The 23,185-nt window shown below is 41.5% G+C and overlaps 1 protein-coding gene and 1 non-coding gene across 15 annotated transcripts in view; both read right to left on the reverse strand.

The window, feature by feature from the left end:
- Positions 1-287: 287 nt before the first annotated feature.
- Positions 288-23,185, reverse strand: part of Rbfox1 (RNA binding fox-1 homolog 1) — a 1,859,632-nt gene continuing 1,836,734 nt past the window's right edge. For 11 of the 14 annotated variants that reach the window (XM_010644147.2, XM_010644148.2, XM_010644158.3 and 8 more), the window contains 3 exons: positions 16,637-16,689; positions 2,786-2,861; positions 1,273-2,416 (listed from right to left, as the gene is read on the reverse strand). In XM_010644147.2, coding sequence (XP_010642449.1) covers positions 2,269-2,416; positions 2,786-2,861; positions 16,637-16,689 — 277 coding nt within the window. In that variant the 3' untranslated portion in view covers positions 1,273-2,268. The other 3 variants (XM_019210635.2, XM_019210636.2, XM_033758660.1) reach the window with 3 other exon arrangements.
- Positions 21,975-22,141, reverse strand: LOC117284148. Its single transcript, XR_004515251.1, has one exon. It is a non-coding gene; the product is annotated as a U1 spliceosomal RNA (small nuclear RNA).

Consider the following 23,185-nt stretch of genomic DNA (forward strand, 5'->3'; position numbering starts at 1 on the left):
ACGTAGTCATGTTTCAAAAAGTACCAAGCTGATGAAAATACCATGATTATCTCCACTCAATGACTGCAATACTTGTAAAATGCGTCTATAAATCCGAATATGATTATCATGTAATTCCATAAAAATTATACGTCTGTCTCTAACAGTTGTTCTACTGAGCTAAAACTAAAGCTTCATTGACTGTTTCTAGAACTTAACAACTCCACTGCACAGATGTAAATTTTATACATTTTTTAACTGGTACAAAGAATTTAAGTTTTTATTACTTTCTTTTTTTTTGGAAAAAAAAGAAAAAAATAGAAACAGTGCTTTTTATCACCTTTTTATTAATGTTATTTTTTCCCTCCCATAATATAAAAGTCAGCAATGATATCAATAATTTATTATACTGGAAGAAATATAAAAAGAATACTTGTTGATGGCCTAACTAGTAGTTTTTGCCTAAATAACTAGCGGCTGGTTAAGAAGCTGAATCCTGCCGGGTGGAATGGTTTTAAGGGTGGGTTTGCACGGCTTCATTAAAATCCAATGCACGAGTGCTACTAGAAGCAGCCCCTTAACAACATAACCTTTGGCTTGAACTGGCGATGAGTAACTTAGAACCATAACTATATGAAAGTTGGTGCAGTGGGTCGTTTAGATTCATCAGTTACTATATATATATTTTCTTCAGCCAAACCCCAGTCCCAGACCCCTAAGCCCCTCCCGACCTTCCCTTTCACAAAATAAAATAATGCAGATGCAGGAAAAAAAAATGACAACTATAGTCACTTACACTCTTCCCAAACAGCTTAACCCCAGTAGCTTCAGATTCAGCGTATATAATTCATTTACATAATATAGCACTCTGGATATGGCCCTAAACCAGTTTTTATTCATATCTAGCATCTCTCTAGATCAACCACAAAAAAACTCCTACAGCCAGTAACCAAACTACAGAACCTTCAGAAATTAAAGACCCACAATATTAAAATACACAGAACAAAATATCTGAGGTATAAGATAAAAAATGTAATTTTTTCCTCTTTTTTATTTTATTTTTTTAGAGTTGCTAAAATGATGCACTACTGCATGTATTGCAATACTCAGGCCTCGGAAAGCTTCCTTTCTCCCCACATTGGAAGGTTTTTATGGTTTTGTCATTTAGTATGGAGCAAAACGGTTGTATCCCCCTCGGTATATACTAGCCTGCAATGAAGAAAGAACGAGACCCACATCATCAGCATGGCTCCTAGTCTTGGCATCAGTCAAGGGTGCAAAAGCATTCTGAAACAAAGCAATTTGAGGGGTGTGTTTTTTACATTTTCCTTTTGCAACATGTGGATCATCAAAAAGACTAATGTGAAAAAAAGAGACACTCAAAATCAACCAAAATGGAGGCACCCCCTTACCCATCCCAGGTCACTCTTGGAAAGCTCAAGCTAGGGCCAGTCTTGACCTCCCCAAAAGCTCCTTATAAAGAAAATTGCTATAAAGCTAAATCCTGTCAGCCAGTCCTATTAGCTTACAAGGACTTTGGTACAAACTGGACAATTGAAGGATTCGCACTGTATCATTCTGTTTGTTTCTTTGATTGATTGATTAATTAATACCGTGTTCCTTTGGGGAAAGCTGAATCTAGATGATTTATTGAAGGTAGGGATTCAACTCTCCTTTCCAAGACATCCCTCAAATGGATGTGTGGAAGTGGAGTTGCTGAATGCAGGATCATGATAGAAATCTAAATCTGCTTCCTGGCTTGGCTCAGCAATCTGTATGGAATCTGACCTTGAGAGGGGATTGTACAAGTGCATTGCTGGACATAATTAAGCTTGTGCAAAACAACAAGTTTCCAAATCGTGGTTGGGTTTCTATGACCAAGCTCCAGGGAATTGTCTGGCCATGGCTCCCAGTGGCTTTGAGGTGGAACTTAACCATGTACTTTTTCTAAAAGTCTTGGCGATTCCAATGAATGCCTATGGGGTTTCTTTTTACGATAAGGACTGATATTGTTGATCCAAGCAGAAAACTGCATGCCAAAAGCTTTGTAATGATTGCATTCACTCTCACATGATGGGCACGTCTTACTGTACTCAAGAGTTTTAGTGCATAGAAGTTTGAACAAGTACAGGCAAATTCACCCCACCCTCACCGCCCAGTTTTGCCCTCCCCTTTACCCTTCCCAAAACAAAAACCCAGATTCCCCCAAAACAAAAGACAACCCCAAACCCAGCTGATTCCTTCTAATTTCTTATGTACTGGGCACACACACAAAGTGTGCCTCTCTCTCTATTTTCTTTCCTGGGCGACTATGACTTTAAACATGAATTGTAAAAGGGGAGGAGAGGCAGTCAGATTCTCAGCTGCCTGACAGCAGAGGCCTGGAAGTGTGCAGCTTAGCTCCTCTGAAGTCTGTGCTGGGGCTGGAACCTTGGGGCTATGTGAATGAGCAGCGAGGGAGGGAAAAAAAAAAGAAAAAAAAAAGTTCTGCATTGACACTGCATTCTGTTAGTGATGGATTTAATTATCAAAATGACTAATTATTCCATTAAGGTAAGTGCTCTGCTAGGTGAGACTTGCAAAATTAGAAATATAATAACTTACATGCACTACATTGCCAAGAAATTAAGACATTTATCAAGTTTACTGGGAGGATTAATGTGGCATTTTAGCTGCTGTTAGCACAAGAGACAAATTCAATTAAGGGAAAGTAAGAGGATGTCAACCGTCAACCCATACTAAGGTCCCAGCTGGGGGAAGGGAAGGGAGGCAGGAAGAAGTGAGGCCAAGGAGCAACTGTACTCACCATGGCACCAACGCCGTAGGTGGGGGCTGGAGCAAGTGTGTGGTGGTAGGGGTCGGCAGCATAAACTCGTCCGTAACTGAAAGGAAAGCAGAGGTGAAGACTGATCCATGATGTGTAATTACCAAGTAATGATGCCAAGAATAAAATACAAAATACCAAGACGGTGGGAAGGGGTCATCTTCATCTTAAAGTAAGAAACATACTACTCTAGCATGTAATGTGAGAGAGCTCTATCACTCTTTGGTCCATTCAACGCAGCTCATCATACTGATGGTTCAATACATGCAGTCATGCACTGCTTAATCATGGGGACATGTTCAGAGAAATGCGTTCCTAGATGATGTTGTCACTGTTGGAAATCACAGACTGCATTTATACAAACTAAGATGGCTATGAGGTCCTTAGGTTGTACAGTCTCACAGGATCACTGTGATTTATCTGAAATGCATGGTGTGCAACCACACACACATATCTTTTCCCACAATACCATTTCTATGTGGCCGGTCTACCTCAGAGCCTGAAATGGCAAGATCAAACAGCTTGGAAGAGCAGTGTTAAGAAGCCCCAAGCCCCAGAAGGTAGATGTAAGGAAGGCTGTCTCTACTCCTGATCTAGCTGTCATGAATTACATGAGGTATGGGAAAGAGAAAGGGCAAAGTGAACCTGTCCCTGCAGTCACTGTCCGACATCTTGGAAAGAGCAGATGCATCTGCATGGGAGAACTCTTGAAAGCGTGGTAGCACCCTTTCTTCAGGAATTGAAGTCTTATTTGATTTTGGTGCTACCTCTCCAGAACGTGTGGTTCGTCCATCCTTGACTACATTTTTGGACGGGAGGCCTCTATAACAATGCATTTTAATTCTGTTTCCTCAACCTTAAGTTTTTCTGTCTCTACCATCTTTCTCCCTCCAATGCTATGACTTCTAGAATAGGCTTTAGAATGAAAATGAAGAAGGGATGGCAGCCAGACGCACTAGGTGCCTACTAAGTATCTAGAGTGGAAATAGCAACAGATCAGAAAGCAGCCTTCAGAGAGTTTATGTTATTTGCTGTAGGCCACATCGTTGGGCAGAATTAGAACTGATCTGTACATCTCCCAGGAACCTTGCATGTTTATTCCCCATTGTCACGTGCTCTTATCATTTGACCTGCCACATGTCAGGGCTCATCTCCCTCCCTCTGCAGAGAGCATTTACTGAAGAAGAGAGTGGCTAGGGTATATTCCCTTCGCAGTCCACACACACAGCCCCTGACGGGTAGGTACAACTGCCACAAAATGGGATCTCTGCGGCGTTTCAGGTTTTGGCTAACTACTTAAATGAGAGAACAAGTTTAGAAGAAATGTGTCTGTACTGTCAACCTTAAGTTTGCCTCCAATTATTTAAAGTCCAATCTGTGTGTGCTTTGTCCCCCTCTTCTCTCCCTTTCCCCCATTTTCCTTCCAACCTTCTGTCTCATGGTTCATTGAAACCAGGAGGCATCCTAAGGCCTTGGCAAAAGCCAGGTGCTAGGGCAAGAGGTCAGGCTCCAGTCCCGCCTTTACAGTGTCCCAGAAAGCAGACAGGGTAAGGGTCTGACTTGGTTGTTCCTCCTATGGGCCATAAGTAGGTGGCAAACGCTGGGTAAAGCAACTTCCAAATCTCAGATTCCAAGTTAAACCAGATGGTGATAAATGGAGCACACCAAGTTTATATTAGGCGTATTCTGACTCTCAGCCCTTCTTGCCTCTTCCAAATGGCACTCAGCTCACATGATCTAGGTCCGTCTTCAGCTTCCACATGAGGTTCTCGTGATCCTCACAGCACGGGCATTATGGGTGATCTCTCAGGTAAACTAACAAATGGTTAGCTCCTTCCTGATTTCCATTTGTTGGATTACACTTGGGTCCTTTTGCTCATTGAAATAGCCTTTCATTAAAAACTCTCCTTCTCTCTGTGAGGAAAAGTAAACACAAGGCCCAGGCAAAGGACATATTGAAAGGAGGGATGAAGTTTCCTGAAGAAAATGTATATGGAGGTTACTCAAAAAACCTGGGACTTGACCCACTAGGCCTAAAGGAGATACACAGAGGGATGAGATGAAATGAGACACGTAACTTTGGCATCGACCCTCACTGGATGAGAAATAGTCTGTTGTTGATCTACACGAAAACCTGTTAATAAGATCATTTTTGATACACTTTTCATCCAGCAAGGTTCGGTGCAGGAACAGGACTACAAAGGCAAACTGAAGATCCTTAGGAATTTATTAAGCGACACTATAACAGAACATTCCTACCAAACGAACGTGAAGATACAATTCTGGGACAATGACTTTTTTTAAAAAAAAATTAAGGAATGGCTTTATTATAGCAGAAATTTCCTCTTTGTAGGCAACAGCTTATTGACAGTCTGAATGCATTTACTGAAAATCTAGCTCCCACTTTTCCCTACTGCATTCTTTAATGGTAAATCCTTTTTGGGCTCCAACAGTGGGCATAGTTTCAACCTTTGCAGAAAACCCAAGGTAATAATTTGGCAGTATTTGCTTCCAAGGAGAAGAAAATACAGCAGCACTGAACTATTTCTCACAAATGAGCAGGCTCCTTTTCTCCTCAGGGTGACCTCTACCTTCCAAATGCGATGGTTTTATTATGATTAATAAATTTCATTTCCACAGAGGAAAAGGGACCATGTCAGCTCAAACTGAAAGCAAGGAAGCTTCTTTTCAAATGCTAATTTCCAAACACGCCCTTGTGTGACACTACAATTTAGACACAAGGTTATTAGGGAAGATCTGGACTTCAGTATTACTTTTATAGCAGCTGTGACAGGCACCTAAGCAACCTGATGTCCTAAGTGCTGGGTAAGCACAGTCTGAAGAGACCAGCACTTCTCAGGATCTTAACAGGGGTAAGGAGAAAATATCTTATAACTGCTGCCACCACGTTGCCAGGCTCTGTGGGATGTCATCCAGCACACTACCCAGCTCTGGCCAAGTTGTGCAGTGTGAATCAGATCAGGAGACCTCTGTGTCCTCATACCCCATCCACCCAAAATCTCAGGTGGAATTTTGAAGGTGTCTACTGCATTCCATATGCATACTCTTGCTACCCTAATATAAACTACATCGAAATCAACTCAATGACCTTTGTCCAACTCTTGCCCCTTCAAACCAAAAGCAATTTTCACTTATCAGGTCTCTCATTTCTCTCATCTTTTGGCCTGTCTATCTAGCTAGCGCTCTCCTGCTTAAAACCCTTCAATGCCGTCCTATTGATCCTAGAATGGTATCCAAACTTGCATGATTTTCCCTGTCCCTCCTTGAGTCCTTATATAGTTCCCTCTACCTCCTACTTATGCTACCCAGACACACTGGCCTCATCCATAGTAAATGCAAATCCACTTTCTTCTTGGGACCTTGACCCCTTGCCCCTCATTCAATCCCTGCACTGCTTATTTGCCTCCTTTGTCTCAGATCAACTGTTGTCTCCCAAGAGAGGTGCCTCCTACTCTCAAAACCCTTTATGAAGGATAATTTTCAACGTTATCCTCACCGCTTCATGCCACATAGCAATTTCCTAATCCTTTCATTTATCCACTTCTCTGCCTGATTATTTACTGCCCCCCCCTCAGGTGTGAAAGGCTCTTGAGGATGAAAGCATGTGTTTTATGTCAGTCCCTGCAGTGCAGGTAGAAAGAGGCCACACTGATGCTGCCACGTGAGCAGAAGCTGCAGGAGGGAAGAGTGAAGGGGTGACATTTAGTCTAGGAATACACCTGTACCCTAAACCACAATTCTCTTAGTAGGATCTGTCTGTCAGTACATCCCATCAAGAGAAAATGGGCTTTCTGATGGGACTAGGTCTGCTCCTCCCAGACATTCAAAACTCTTCAAAGATGCTCAGGAAAAAAAAAGTTTCTTGGGATTCTGGAAATATTGAGTGCATAACTTCACGGCAACTCTGAGAGTTTGCAAAACAATGGCCAAGTTACCACAAAACTCATCCAAACCCTTTTGGGAAAAACCAAACAAAGAAAGAAAATTGCTTCACTGGCTAGTTCAGCAGAGCTTATAACCATGATAAAAATCTCATCTTTTTTGACCTTACCAAAAATCTAAAAGCAGGAGGCACCCTGAGGACCCAGAGAAAACCAAGGGCTGGAGGCAACGAGGTCCAGGTTCAAGCTCTACCTTTGGATACCTCTGCTCCCCAGGCTCAGGAAAATTCCTGACCCTGGGTCTCATCTTTCTCCCTCCTGAAAGAGTATTGTTTCGTCTGTGCCCTACCAGATTCACAGATAAAGTGGATGGCCAGAAGCCAGATACATTTTAAAGCCATCCACAAGTACAAGCGATCAGGATGGCAGGCTTATTATGTGGAATTTCACCATCCAGTTTCTTATATCAGCCCAATGTTTTGGAATCATAGGCGACTGAATGTTTCTATTCTAAGATGACCACATGGAGCTCCAGCAATATGATTACAGATGCTCTGGGAGTCAAAATCTATCTAATTTATCAGTTGCAGATGTAGTTAAGATTGCTGTACTTTAAGGTGAAACTGGTGTAAAAAGAACAAGCTGCCACCTGTTGAATGGGAACTATGAGCCCATGTTTGTTAAAGGGAGTTATCAGTGTTAACGAGACATGTAAGCATTACTATTAATGTTTGCCAAATCTGGCTGATACAAAGTAGATTCTGATGAAACACAACAGGCTGGTGTTGGTAGGCCCCACCAGGGTTTCTAACAGTCTCATTATTTTCCCAAGAAAAGGGCATAATGAGAACAGCATAATTAATTTCACTGTATATATTTTAATTAACGGCATTTTTATTGCCTAGCATGATCTAACCATGTCTCCTGCCCAAAGATAGCAGAAAGATGAATAAAACACAATCACCCCAAAGATGAAATTCACAGGTTAGCACAGACACTACAGATAGTGTAAATGCAGCAAGAGGGACACACAGGCTGGTGACTCTGAGAATGCTTTCCTACCTTTCGGAGGATCTGTGAGTGCTGCCCAGCCTCTCGTACTGACGGGGCCCCCCTTTTTATGTCTAGGCTGCAGTCAGTAATGTGCTTTGGAAAACGAGTCCATGCAAATCACATACCATACACAGGGTGGTACCCTGGGCCAGTCCTTCTAGCACCCTGCTGTTTCTAGAGCTGTGGTTTAACAAGGGGGATGGATGTTCGCTTTTACTTTCCTAGAGAGGCAGTGGAAGTCTGGGTCTTAACAGGCCCCACTGAATGATCCTGCAGTCCACCATAGTTGAGGCTCTCTGGCACCCAGTGAGAATGGAGACAGCAGATGCTACCTTGCCCCCAGGAAGACCTGATGCTCATCAGATAGTCAGCCTATTCCATCACTCTCGGTTTCTGTGTGTTGAAGACCTTTCAAAGTGAGCACCAAATGACCCCAAAGAAAACTCTTTGGCTATGTGCTGCTGGTATAACTAAATCACTGGTGAGCAATAGCTCTCTACCAGCCAGAGAGGATGCACTGGGAAGGTATGTCCAAACCAACCCTTTTACTAATAGGTTCCCCTTTGCACAAGGTTTCTCTGAGCTCAGGACAAAAACAAAATACCCTTACTTCAAAGGATGAGAAATGTAGTTCAGGATACATGAATCTATAGAAGGTGTTTGGATTCCTCCTTGGGAATGTCATGGAATATTTCTGAAATGGTTAGTTTCTTTCCCTCATGCCAATAACATCTACTAGACAACCCAGGAGGCTCAGGATGCAAATCACTGATTTTTACATCTCAGTCTTCTGTAATGTCAGGCTTTGAGTGTGCACGACTTTGATAAGATATTGGGGGTAATAACAGCCTAGATTTTGATCACATCTTCTATGAATGATGATTAATCTTCATTCACCATGCCGAGAAACAAATGTCAGCTGGCTACTTCATCCCAACATAAAGATATATGAGAATTCCCAGGACCTTCAGGCATACATCCTGGTTCTCTGGAATGGGGCAAAGACCCTTCCAAAAGTATTAGGATGAGAAATCTTGGGCATACTGTGAAAGAATTTGGAGCAATGGCTCATTTATGGGATGTTCTTGTTCACCTTCCCATGGGGTGTCAGCAGAGATCTGGGGCTCAGATTTCAGTTGATCAGTTGGTCTTAGTGAATGCATTTACTAGAGAAGTATTCCTCTACAGCCTTCTAGTTTTTAATGGCTTGCACATTCATATACCTCAGGGGTCAACGAGCTCTCATATTCTAAAAGCTTCTCAAGTTGGAAGAACCAAAACAGTCCCAACATTCAAAACATCTAGAAAATGGCACTACACAGAGTGAAATCTCTAAAATATACACATGTACGAATGGAAGAAGTTCTCCATTCATCTCTACATACCTCTGCCATTCCTGAATTCTGCTGTTGCTCACTTCTTAGTTTGGCTTAAAAGTGATCGCTTTCAGAAATCACTTAGCATGCTTTTCAACCTCATAATTTCCATCCCAGCAAAAGGAGAGGAAGTATCTGAGCTCTTCAGTCTCTCTAGGGAAAGCCACGGGATGTATTTTCCTGCATGGATACTGGTCACACATCCTAACCATGTGTACATCAATGCACACATAAATCTAACACCTGTAGAATCTAAAACTTCCAGATCATGTACCTTGTGGCAAATCAGAGGACATTATTCTTTCTGTATCTGCTCAGAGCAGTTCACTACTTCTTTCTACTCTGAATCCCAGTAAAGCAGGTTTGAGGTAAGAGCTTTGATTCTAGTTTCATCAGAGTGCAGCAGCAATCAAACTTCAGAAGACACAATAAACCCTGCTCATGGCCACATGATCCCTCTATCCATCCAATGCTTCCTCTGATAAAGGAGCATTAGCTACACTTTCTTTGAGCACAAGGCCATGTCTCTTAGAAACCCCACTGCACATTGTCCATGGCATCTACTGCTCCATGAAAATCACTAGAAATTTCCCATCATACTTTGAAATCACCATGACACCCCAGCTGCAGCAGAACCCACAGGGGGAATAAAAAAGGAGTTTGTATCTTTCATGAGATCCTTACTATCCCTGCAGAGAAGCAGGTTTGAGCAGTAGTAAAGGCTTCCTCCGGGTCAGAATTCCTAGAGTGAAATCTGCTTGTGTTACTTCATCCACTCTCTTCACCCATGAACAGAGATAATTGCAGTGTTGTGACTGCATAAGGTGTCACTGAGGGCTGCCGGTGTCCAACTAGTTATTTCCCAACAACTGTCAGGTTTGGATTTGAAACTGACAGTATTACAGCTTCTGCCCTCACCCCTGCATGTGAGCTCACTCCCTGTAACTGGAATCCCCCACGAGCCACCAAGCAGATCTAAGATTTGGGGAGGAAATAAGCAGGGTGAACTCCCCAGGCATGTCCTACAACCCTACACCATGCCCACACGTACACACACGTACACACACACAGAGTACTCTTACTCTGAGGCAACATTAAAGTCAGGACACACTGCCAGTGAAAAACTATGGCTCTGGAACTGTACTGTCTCACAGAAATAGAGTGAAGGCCACAAGTATGAGCCCCACACGTCACCCTGAACCATACAGTAGCTACATTTTTGAAGGTAAAAAGAAACCTAAAATTCATTTTTATATTTTTACTTGGACATAGTCAAACGCTTATTATTTTAGTGTGTAATGCATATGCAATTATTCATGAAAATTTTTTTACCTAACTTTTAATGTTGAGTTTTTGAAATTCAGTAGGTATTTTATACTTCCAACTCGTATCAAGGCAGACCAGCCACCTAACAAGGGTTCGACAGCCTTGGGTGATTAGAGGTCACCATCCTAGAGAACACGGCTCTAGAATATCTCACAGGCTGTCCTCACCGTGCAGTGGAAAAGACTCCAGACTGACCAGCTAGTGCTTCTCATGATATGATCTGAACACTCCTCTATGGGACATCTGGCCCCTCTCTAATTCAAGAATCAGAATCTTAGGGGCAAGTGGAAGGAAGAGAGTGTAGAAAGGGCTCTACTTTTGCAATAAGTTTTGCAGGAACTTGCCATCCTATCATTTGATAGTGTTCAACAGCTGCTGTTCTTTCTTTTAAATTTTGCATGAATACAACATTCTCCTACTCCAGCTAATTCCAGAGCTCTCTAGATACCCTTCCTTTTCACAAGTAAACCGAGAGGGGCATTTTATGTTTACTACACTTAACAAGCTCAGAGCAATGCCTCATACACACAATAAGCTTGCAACAAACGCAGTTGCTATTTTTACCGAGTTTCTTTGCTTATGTGCTTCCTTAGCACCCTGTATTGCACACAGCACACCATATTGGAAACAGACTAATTAACCACAGATCAATTTGCTGCATGACAACTTTGCTGAATAATCAAATCACACAAATGTAGGGAAGACAATTAGATGAAGCTGGCTGAAAGATCAATTAGAGGGATGGCCAATTTGGGCATTTTTTCAAAGTAGTCTCTGAAGTTTCAGTTGCCTCGGTGTGTGTGTGTGTGTGTGTGCATGTGCACGCGTATGCACGCATGCAAACTTGCACACAGGATTGAAGGATGGCCGTGTCAGTCCCGTGCCCTTGTACCCCTGAACTTGTGAAATACTGCTTCTAATAATTACTTAGTAAACTGAGCAGTGACCTGGACCATAGTTTCCACAGCATGTGCAGATACGTTCCTTTTGCCAAGACTTTTTCACAGAGCCCTACCCTTGCCCCATGTGGCTGGGTCTCAAATTCCTTGGGAGCTGGGGCTGTGTCCTTGTGTTGGCTTCTCAGGCCACCATGATGGGTGTGAAGGGGACAGCCTTGCTGCTGGGGGAAGTCACAGCTTCCTCTTGTCCACAGTCACACGCACACACAAGGACACACAAGGACACACACTCCTTGGGCAGGGGGCAGCGAGGAGCCTTCCGCCTTGCACTTTGTGGCAAAACCAACTAAGTTTTAACTGTCTGGTCATTTTCAGGGAGTAATGGTTTATTCTGTTAATTTCCAGCAAAAATAAAAAGTGGTTGGTGTATAGACCTGGAAAACACTTTGCCTATGTGGCCCTGTGTCTCCCTTTTGTGCAACACCTCCCTGACCTAGCTCCTGCTCCCTTTGCCACTGTATCTTCACACAGACGCCAGTGCCCAGCATACTGAGGGCACTCAGCAGACACCTGCTGCCCATGGGGATGAGTCCAGTCAGATAAACAACCCCGGAGCAAGCAGCTGAGAGCCCTTCCTGTGCGCCTGGCTTCCCACAGAGTTTTAACAACAATGCTTTCCAATTCTCAACTGTTCTCTTTCTAACAGCAAAGAAGCACAGCTGGAGCACGGTGGGCTCCATCAGGATCAGGAAGCCAGTATTCCAGGCTCACCCTGAAAGTGAAAGGAGCACATAGGGACAGTGTGACTCAGTGAGACCCACTCTGGCTTCCCATGGACCCCAGCAGGACTACGGAAAAGTCACCAAACACTTCTGGGCCAGAGCATTTCTCCTTCCCACCCGTTCCTCCTCCCCCTTGGTTTAATCTCCGAAACAGGGATGAGGGGAATATCCACTTCCTTATGCTGCTGAGCTAAATTTTATATGCACGCCTGTCTACACGTATAACACACACACACACACACACACACACACACACACACACACACAGTATAAATATTATATCCACGCGCGTCTCTACACATACAACACACACACACACACACACACACACACACACACACACACAGGATCGATCATGCTTCTCAGCACATAAAATTTGCTCAGTAAACAACAGCAAGTTCTTACACCCTGAGGAATCCACCAAAGCCCCTATAAAGGACAATGATTTCAGGGATAAAGGACTTACTTCTTACAGCGACCAAAAAGGAACTAAGTGATCAATGCTTGAGCGAGAGGGCAGGATGGACATTAAACACAGACTGAGCAACGCGGGCTCTGTTCTCCTATGGAAATGTGGCTCAAAGACGAGCACTTCATGAGTCTCACTGCCACTGTGCTCTCCCAGCCTGTCACCGCCCCTCCCTGGACAGGGGCAAGAGTCTCCTTGTCAGTGTCCTTTCTTCTGCTCTGGTCTTCTGTTTTCTGGCATCCACAAAGCAGAGTAACTGTTTAAAAGAACAAGCCAGATCCAAACCAGCACTTTAGTGCCGTGCCATCACACTGAAAGTCAAATGCCAAATATTTTCATGACTCCCAAATCTTAAAATAGTTAGGTGCCTGGCTTTCTCCTTGATATCGTCTCAAAAATATGCATTTGTGTGCTCTGGCTACACTGGATGTCTTACTCTTGGGAACCACAAGCGTGCTTCAATCACAGGGCCTTTGCACCCATGGCTTGTTCAACCTGAAGTACTCTCAGTTCCACAATTATCTACCTGGCTCACACCTTTATTTTGCTCAGGTCTCTGTTCAAATGCAAGCCCTTCAGAGAGGCCTTCTCCAATCCCTGAATCTAAAGTTGCTCCTACTCTTGATTTCATCAGCCACAGTACAGTTTTATATGTATTTCATATATTCATCCATCTATATGGTTTGATATCTATTCTCCTAGCAAGCAAGTTCCTTTTTAGAAGGCCTCTCCTGACTCATTTGAATGCTGTGACCTCAGGGCTACTGTTCAGGCTCAGTAGATATTAATAGACTCAAGAGAATATCTAGCCTCCCATCAAAATGGGCACTTTCTTTTTCTCTCTTATCATACAAGACCCACTGTCTACGACACCACTCACGATCACAACCTGGAAATGTACAAATAAATTACAAAGTTAGGGAGACCTCTAGTCTATGAAGAAGGGAAAATACTTTTCCCTCTTTTGTAATCTCTTTCCGAGTCCAACTCATCATAGGTGCCTCATGTTATGGAACAAGAGGCTTTTCAAGTGTATAAGATCTATGCAATTGGTGGTGTTCTTTCCTTTTGTTGAAAGTTTCCAGTGATGTCCTTGGAAAGTGTGCCAAACAAAATAAAAGCAAGGTAACTGATACCGTGATTGAAACCACTGAGTAAGAAATCCATGGCCTTGTCAAGCCAGTCTCATGGAGCACAGATGTTCCTGTGAGAAACATGTTTTCCATGTCGCTAGCAAAAGCAGAATGGACATTTTGATATCTTTTCCAAAAGGTTTCAGTAAAAATTGTCCCATTGCCTTGGGGAACCTAAAGAAAAATCCTGCAGTATTGCTGCTCCGTCCTGTAATGATGCCCATCTCATCCTCTTTGTCCCAAGCCACATACAACACTGTGCCTGGCCATCTCTCTGCCCCTGGCAGCACTGTCACAAGAACACATCTTTATAAAAATTTCAGTTGTAAAATCCTTCAAGCCCTGCAAACTGAATTTAAGCATCTTGCTGACTTCCTTCGGTAATTAAAAGCAGAACATTTACCTCTGGTCAAATCCAAATGTCTAGTAGACACCAACATGCAATAGACCTACCCTTTGAAGTACTGTTTTGCATAGGAAGATAAGAATCCTGACAGTTGTGCTGAGTAGAATGCTGGGTTTTTCTAGCATGTAGGGAAGGATGCCCTAAAATGGTGGTCCCCAACCTTTTGGGCATCAGGGACTGGATCCATGGCAGACAATTTTTCAGTGGATGGAGAGGAGTTGGTACAGGGATGATTCCAAGGAGCGTACGACCTCTATCCCCACCACACACAGTTCATAGTAGGGTTTGTTCTCCTGTGAGACCTGAATGCTGCTGATCTGACAGGAGGTGGAGCTCAGGCAGTAACAGAAGCAAAAGGGAGCAGGAGTAAACACAGACAAAGCATTGTCCTCTGTCTGCTCATCTTCTGCTCTGTGACCTTGTCCCTAACAGGCTCTGGACCTAAACCAGTCCACGGCTCCAGGGCTGGGAACCCCTGCTCTAGGAATTACTGATTTCGTCACCGTTCTGATTTCTTCCTTTGACTCTATGAGGACAGTGTGCTGGCTGCAAATAGATAATCTGACATTTGATCGATGTGGGTCTTCTTTTACATGCTTAATTCAAAATTCAAAGTTAAAATGAAGCCTTATGAAGCATACAGCATATTAGCAATATGGGCATCAAAGGAATAGGGGTATCTCTCTCAATTGGAAATGTGGTCAATAGCAATTCATTAAGAATTTACTGAGCAGGCATTCTAAATTGGATGAGGTAGGTGGAAATACTCCTCATGCTTGAGCAAACTTTCATGATCCCTTGCGTCTTTGTGGAATAGTGTGTGTGGAGCACTCGGTCATGTACATGGCAGGTTGTGCTAACTCACAGGATGAAATCAATATATATCTTTTATGTTGTAACTTTTCAACATTTGATCTATGATGTCTAGACACAGCCTAAGACACACTGGAACATGCACAGGGCTTAACAGAGAAGGTAGAAGACTCTGGAACATGAACATTCACAAATGGTACCTATTCATTTCATAAACCAACACTCCTTGTTCCCATCCCAAGAATCTCCTTTTGCGTTGCATGTTCGATTATTGTAAGGTTCTGAAGACACTGGGCTGTTCTCGTATCCCAGAGATATTCCCCAGCCACTCCAAGCAATGAAATTAACAATTGATTTTCTGCTCTTAGGTATTAGTGGAGTGTTAAGAATGTTACCACTTCTCACTAGGAGAAGGAAAGATATTTGAGGCTGAGGATTATGGAGCAGGGATAGTAGGGTCATTATTAAGAAACAAGCAGCGGCTTTAAAAAAATAAGCATGCATATCTCTTGAGATCCCAAGGCAAGACTTTTCAACCATTAAAAATACTAAGACTGTCTAAATGAAACAGATGTAGTGTCTTAGGGGTCAGCAGGCTGCCTTGAGGGTTGGAGAAGGAATAGGTTCCTTAGTTCGGTCCCTTCTTTCATTCGTTCTCACCAAAGACTCTAATAGGGAATGAAGCATTAACAAATAAGTCCAGATGAGTGTCTGTCTGTAAGGTTGGGTTTAATGTATGCTTTTCAAGGCCATGGTACACTCAACTGTGTATGGACAATCTGCTATGTCTTCCCTCATTGGCCAAAAGCAACACACTGGCAAGCTTTCCTAGTAAATATTTGGGTTATAATTTAGGCCTTGAAACAAAACAAAGAAAAAGGAAAAGAAAACAAAAAAGAAATCTGTTATTACTTTAGGCACTCACCTATTCTGGTATTTAGTCAAGTAATTCCATGCTACTGAAGGCTCAAATTTAATCAGTCTGAACCACATCACAGCAAAAAGGCATTCTTTTAGTGGACATACCATTCAACTTTGCAGTTTCCATTTGCCAATGTCCTGATTTCAAAACCAAAAGAAATGTTGTCTCTCTAAGTCCTGCTACTTGAGATATGTTTTAAAGGAAAGGAAATGGAGGATCTTCAGCTAATAGAATGAAGATCCCCTTTTTATAAGACAGAGATAATTATATTTCCTTAGGCCTCGGGCTTATAAATGCAGTCTTTTAGGTCCTACAATATTCTATAAAGATCCCCAATAATTCAAATTTCAATCTCTGTGAATCCAGATAAAATACATCAAAAACACGGAAATCACACATCTATGTCCCTAACCTACCCTGATCAGTATTTTATCACAAGAATACTAATTATTCTGGGAGATTTTATTGTGGATTCACTCAACATGGTCTTATTGTTATGGACCGTGAGTTATCAAAATCAAGAACAAAAACATCAAAGTTAGCAAAATGCTTTGTTTTATAGGTCAGCTCCTAAAGGATCCAGCTATACTTTAAGGGTATAGAGTCTCTCCCTCCCTCTCTCTCTCTCTATCTCTCTCTCTCTCTCTAAACTAAACCCTCTAGAGTGACCAACTGCAGCATGTGAGGAGGGAAAAAAAAAAAAGGATATTGAGACTTGGGTGGATGCATCAAGAAGTAGCAATGTTTGTTACCTGCAGAGGTGTTACAAGAAATTTCATCTGCTGCAACGAAGACGAACTGATTTCTGGAAGAGAAGATAAAATTCACAATACTGCTTGCTCAGGGGGAAATGTGCTCTCTGCCAACTGGTTGGATGTGTACAGATGAGGGGAGGGAAGGGTGCTGCATTTGAATGGAGGTTGCAAGGAAATGTGCTGATGTACCTCGGACTCGGAGAGTTTAGAAAGATCAGGAAACAGGCATGCAGGGCCTCTTACACAAAATCATGAGCATGTCAGAATATGGACCATGTACAAGCTGGTGCATCAAATTATTAATACTACGTGTTACCAAAATATCATGCCAGGATATGATGCTAATGCCAGAGCATTTCAAACTGTGCTTATGTGGATTTTTTTATGCTAAAAGATTACAATTAAAAAATATGGACTATTAGGAAAAATAGGTATACTAGAGCTAAGTATGATTATTATCCAATTCCAGACTTCATTATTACAGTATATCATCCAAATTTCTTTTAAAAAGAGAAAAATATGCCATCATTCCAGAAAGGAATATTATATGGTGTGAGCTTATGGATAATAATTTCCTCCTCCCCAAACTAGGCTTGCTATGAAAATAGTGAGACAACTCATCTGTTGAAATAAACTCTGTCTTGCTATGTTATTTTTATTGGTGCAATACCGGAAAGAAAATATATATGAAGAAAATACTATTTTACTTTGATTTAGTAAATCCAGAAAGATGCTAAAACTCTCTTAAGATGTTTCCAAAAGGTACAGTGTTGTAATTCCGAAGTACTGTTTATTTCCCTAGGAATAAGAATATTTTATCATTTTATCCTAGGCAGATTATAATGGCCCAGTGAGATGATTAGGGTCTTAAATGCTTCAGAATCATCAGCAGAGAGGCACCGGGCTCTCCTTTGTTACATTTTACTGGGCATATGGATGAAAAGACAAAATAAACGCTTATATTTTTGTTTGTTTTAGCAGGATTGGTTTGGTTCAAATGTTCCCAAAAGTCTCTAATGACTGAGCATTTATTAAAACATCTTAAGAAAATTTTACTGTCGCAATAGATACACCCAGGAATATAAATATAAATATAAAGGTAGCTATTTAAAAATTTCCTTGAATTTAACATTCAATTGAAAATTCTAGTGTTTCTACACCAATAAAATCTAAAAAAAAAAAATAATAATACATGCTCTAACAATAGTATTTCCTCCATATAACAAAAGTGAAAACTAAGTTCACTTTTATCACCACTTTTAAAACAAAGTTAATTTCATTGGATTTTTGCTTTTTGATCTGACATAGACTTTTTGAATCTAAGAATATCTAGTTTCATATTCCCTAGGTTTGAGGAGCAATAAAATTATTATCCCTGAAAAGGAAAGAGATACTTGGATTAAATATTTATTTTGACTTACCCATCTTTGACTTACTTAAGGGGCAGTAAAACACAGGCCTGCCTAACACATGCCCAGCAAGTACTCAGGGGGGAGCTTCTGTTTACAGAATACTAGCAAGAACACTGCTGTAACCAGACTGGGCAACTGGGTTTATGCAAAGTAGCAGGTTTTTCAGGCAGGCTTTCACGTACTGGGGGAGGTGGTGCTAGTTGAGCAGCTCTATCCAAATTCTACTCCCCTATTCTAGAACAGACTCTGGTTAGGGCTCTGACTGTAGGATCCCTGGAGAACTGAGCAGGTGCAGGGCAGAACAAAGCCACTTCTAGGTAATTGAGGCTGATGTAAAATAATTATTGAGTGAAACCTCAGTACCGCAACCTAAATAGTTACGGAGTGAAACCTCAATTTAAAAGCCCTAACCAGAGCCTGTTCTAGAATAAGGGAGTAGAATTTGTTATAAAGAGATGAGACTGCTCTTTCTTCTAGATTTTAAAAACATGCTAGTATGCTTTATAGTAGCTTTCTTGACATTACATGCTTAATTTTAAAAAGCGCTACATTTCCCCCTCTATTTTTTCCTTCCTTCCTTCCTTCCTTTCCTTCTCCCCTCTCTCCCTCTGTCCCTGTCTCTTCCCCTCCCCTTTTGGAAATCTATGGATTTTGATTTTTTTCTTCATGTTGTCTTTATTTTATTAAAACAGGGTCTCACTATGCTGCCCAGGCTGTCTGGCCTTGAATTCTTGGGCTCAAGCAATCCTTCTATCTCGGCAAGTAATTAGGACTATCCCAAAGTGTTTTCATGATCCTGAATAAGTTTTTGAACAAAGTAGATTATTTCCTTTTTCATAATTCACTCTCTTCATATGAATCGGCTTATACGACTTCTAACCACAAAGTCAAATCTATCTCAAAGCATTAGCACCACCAGTAATACTTAAAGCATCATGCTCTACTAAAATGAGTTGCAATTTCTCTTTTACAAAAATGTGTTCTGCACTATTTTTACCACCCACATGAATCTATTACATTCCAGGAAGGTCACTGTATAGTGTCAGAAAAGTGAATTTCAGTGGCGTCCACTCATCCCATGAGGGCAGTCTGTGAGACCACCCCATCTTCTAACCTAGGCTTCATCAATTGATCGTAGCAAATGTGTGTGATAGGAAACATCTGCCAAAGAGGAGCCTGGACAGGAGTGGCCCACATGATGGGCCAAAGGGCATTCTGGTGTGAGAAGGGGCAGGCTTCATGCTGCTATCTACACACGTGTATATCTATGTAGATACCATGGATGTACTTCATGTAGACCCCAGCTGAAGCCTGCCCTGGCTGCCATGATATTTGCTCCTGTTCCCTCCATTCATACCTTTGAGACAAATGTTCTATTCATGTTGGCCCTAAGTGGCTTATCTATGATCCCCTCCATGAAACCATTTATCCCGAGTGACCAGAAAGATATGATTAAAGCCTAATGGTGTAACTGAGAAGTCTGTTACCTGCAAACAAGTTAAGCTGTGGTCAAATGACCACAACAAGGCAGATGATGGACTCTGGCTTCGGGGCTACCTCTCAGGAAGACGAAGGAGGCTGGTACCAACGTGTGTCTCTTTACCCTGACTCTAACTTCTCTTCTTTCTCAATACAGACCCTAGCGTGTGGACTTCTGAATGCACCTGATTTCGAGCAAACTGGGTGTGGGATGAGATGGTCTAGCTGAATAGTTCTCAGCCTTGGTTGCACCTTGTGAGGACCTGGAGCACTTCTAAAATTTCTGGCAGCCAGGGGCATCCGATTGAATGGGGATCTCTATCAATGGATCTCGGACTTTGGTATTTTCCATCTACTTCCCAAGAATCCTCAAGTGCAGCTGAGATTGAGAACTACTTTTCCAGGTGAGTGGTTTTCACTTTGTTGCCCACCTTCCACTTGCAGAGAGAGAGAATGAACAAGTGCTAATCATGAGGTCCCTTCTTTCGTGGTTTCCAGGTTGACTGCTTTGGGGTAAGGTCTGAATGATGATCTGAAGAATGTTTGCAAACCCAAGAGGCAGTGGAACAAATGCAGCTTGGACTGAATGGTTGAATTTCTTGTCATTTTGCAGTGTAGGCTGCAGAGGATGCAACCACAGAAGCAAAAATGCTTCATCCAGGAAAGGTTTCTACATTTTCCAAGAGAGCTGGCTTTAAATCTCATTTGGGCAGGGAAGCTGGCATATAGTCTCTGTTAAGTCCCATTCCTCATATTTGATTCTTCACCCTTTCCTCCTATTCTAATGTCCCCCACGGATTTACACAAAGTCCTCCTTGCTGGGCTTCTTTGCTCCTGTATTTGTATAAACGCTATCAAATTATTTCACCAAGAATTCCTTTCTATGTTCTTTCTACTCTGGAATTTCTTGACATCCTTGAAGATAAGAATTACCTATGGTGCTTTAAAATATTAATCTCCCGAATTTGGACTCTAAACACCTGAATCAATATCCATGAGCAAGGTTTGTGAAATTACACATTTAACAAGACCCCAAGCCTTATTACTGACTGGCTCGATAGGACCTCATTGTGCTCAAGGTAGCACTGCCTCTGTGAAGGACTAATAACGCAGATTATGTTCCACCTTGGAGAAGTCTGGGAATCTACAGATTTATTTCCTTTTTAATTTCAAAGCCCACCTTGTCCAGGAAGATTATTTGAATATAGGAATTCTACACAGGAGAAGGGATCATTACTAATTTCATAACAACAACGAAACCATAAGTCACTGTGCCCAAAAGGGAAGAGGGTATTTGTCTTGACTCTTGGGATTAGTCATTCCAAAGGCTATTCCCTAACATTCATCAAGTAGTGATCCATGGCAAGAAGTTGCTCAGTATCATACTGTTGTATTAGTTTACCTAATTTTCCTTAAAACCTTGCTCACCTCACCCACCTTGGAAACTAGTCATATTGTGTAAGCAAGATGTTCCATGGTGGAAGTGAAACATGAACTCCATTATCCTTGCTCAAGACCTTAGGTCTTACTCATCCTTGGAGGTTCAACTCAAAGGCACTCACAGAGGCGATATTCTGAGGTAAGAGGTCTCCATGGAAGAGCTTCTTAAGAAGTTTTTCTAAGGCAAAGCAATGGAATAGTTGGATTTCTCTTTGAAGATGATATAATTGAGGCTTGAAAAATTATCATAAACATATCCTGTTGAACAATGAGTGGAGATGAAGAAATGGCACATGGAATATAGTCACTCTCTCTTTTGATTTGTATATTCCCAGACTTGCTTATATTTCAAGATGGTTTTCATGGATGAACCATCTAGACTCCAGATCTGACTCAGCTCGTGGCATATTTAAATTAGCCCCATGGATCTCCATATATTATATTTATTTCTCATTTTTTTCCTTAGGCTAAATCTCATTTCTATAATTTCCTTTCTTCTAAAAATCACACAGAGCTGAACTTCTAAGAGTCAAGTTAAAACAGGAGCAGACCATCATCACTGGAGGGGATGTGAGAAGCCACGTATAAAGCCAAAGAGAGAACTTTCAGCATCAAGCAGGTGGGAGGCCAAACAGTACATTTTCTCCATCAAATAACACTGCTTATAAATTTTATTATAAAAAAATGGGGGCTTTCTTTATTCTTTGATCTCTGAGTTCTTTTGTATCACTATTGTTATATGACTCAAGTTTGATATCCTTCATAACAAGATGCCTTGTATCAAATGCTATGAATATTGAATCTAACCCACACTGATGAACCTTCTGAGGACCTTTAGCCAAGAATCCCTGAAAGGTCATTCTTGTGGCCCGACAGATGGCAACCAGAATGCCTCAAGAGAGAAGGGAGACAAAGTGAAAGTCTTCTCTATAGGCTCTGCAGGTATCTATTAGCTATGAGGCCAGATGTTCCCAACCCTGACTGGCCATTAGGATTTGTTTTAACAGGGGAAAGCATGAACCCAGTCCCCCACTACCTCAAATTATGCAGTCGAGTTTCCCACATTTGGGGAAATTGCAGGGCTCACTGAGCACATCCGGAGAACAATGGATGAACCTCGCCCTGGGAAAGCCACCTTCGTGATCATGGACCTCGCCTGCCAGGTAAACACAGGATTATGTTTTTTAACAAAACAATTTATCTGGGATTTTAAAAGCTAAAATACCAATATCCAGGTCTGTTTCCCAATCTTCGAGTGAGAATCTTGGACATGCTTCCCATTTCAGGTATGCCTGAGAAAACCTTTTGGATGATTCTAATCTCTAGCCAGCACCTTCTCAAATCACGACTTCTTCTCCTGTTTCCACTAAAAACAGAAAGCTGTGCTTTCTCGATTAAATATAAAATCACACTGTGTTGTGTTGATGTCAATATTTTATAATTAGTATCATTGTTGATAATTATGATAATAATGATATATTCTGAAGTGACATATATTATTTGATATATTATTCATTATTATTCATTTTTAAACTATCTGACCAAAATGCTTCCTTTTACACATATGACCATTAAAGTAGAAATTCACAACAAATGGGTTTTGTTGTTCATCTTACAAAGTTGCTGAAAGGGCCACATGGAATCTAGCCATTATTATTCTCTGTATATTAAACACACAGAAATAGGGTGCTCTAAGATTTTTATGTTAGGTTTTATCAAATAGTTCTCACCTTATCTATTCAACCTTCAGTGGGTCATCAAGAGGTGCTGAGCTTTGCCTATAGGGTGGGATGCTGTGCCAATCACCACAGATAATGATATCAAGCTTGCCTGTCTGAAGATCATAATCTAATTTATATTTCAGTTTCATCATCTAGAAAGGGAGGTTTACCTCCTTGTGATCAGTAGCTAAGCTTCCTTACTATGTCCAGTTCTAAAATTCTCTTCTAACGTGGTACAAATCCCACTCACAGCACATTTTTCTGGCTCTGTTATTCTTATTCATACTTTAGTATATAGTGTATCATACATACTATGAGTGAAAAGTTCTAGAAGCAGACAATCAAATAAACAAAGTATAGATACTTCTAAAAGGACCTATGTGGATCCTTTTTTTAAAAAAGGGGATTCCATTAAAATACAGTTCAAATATTTCATTTAGACCCACGTTCCTTTTGCTAACACTGTTTACATAAAAAGACTTTAACTGGAAAAT

The sequence above is a fragment of the Fukomys damarensis genome, unplaced genomic scaffold (genome assembly GCF_012274545.1).
Source record: "Fukomys damarensis isolate Sample0158 unplaced genomic scaffold, DMR_v1.0_HiC HiC_scaffold_34, whole genome shotgun sequence".
Lineage (NCBI taxonomy): Eukaryota > Metazoa > Chordata > Mammalia > Rodentia > Bathyergidae > Fukomys > Fukomys damarensis.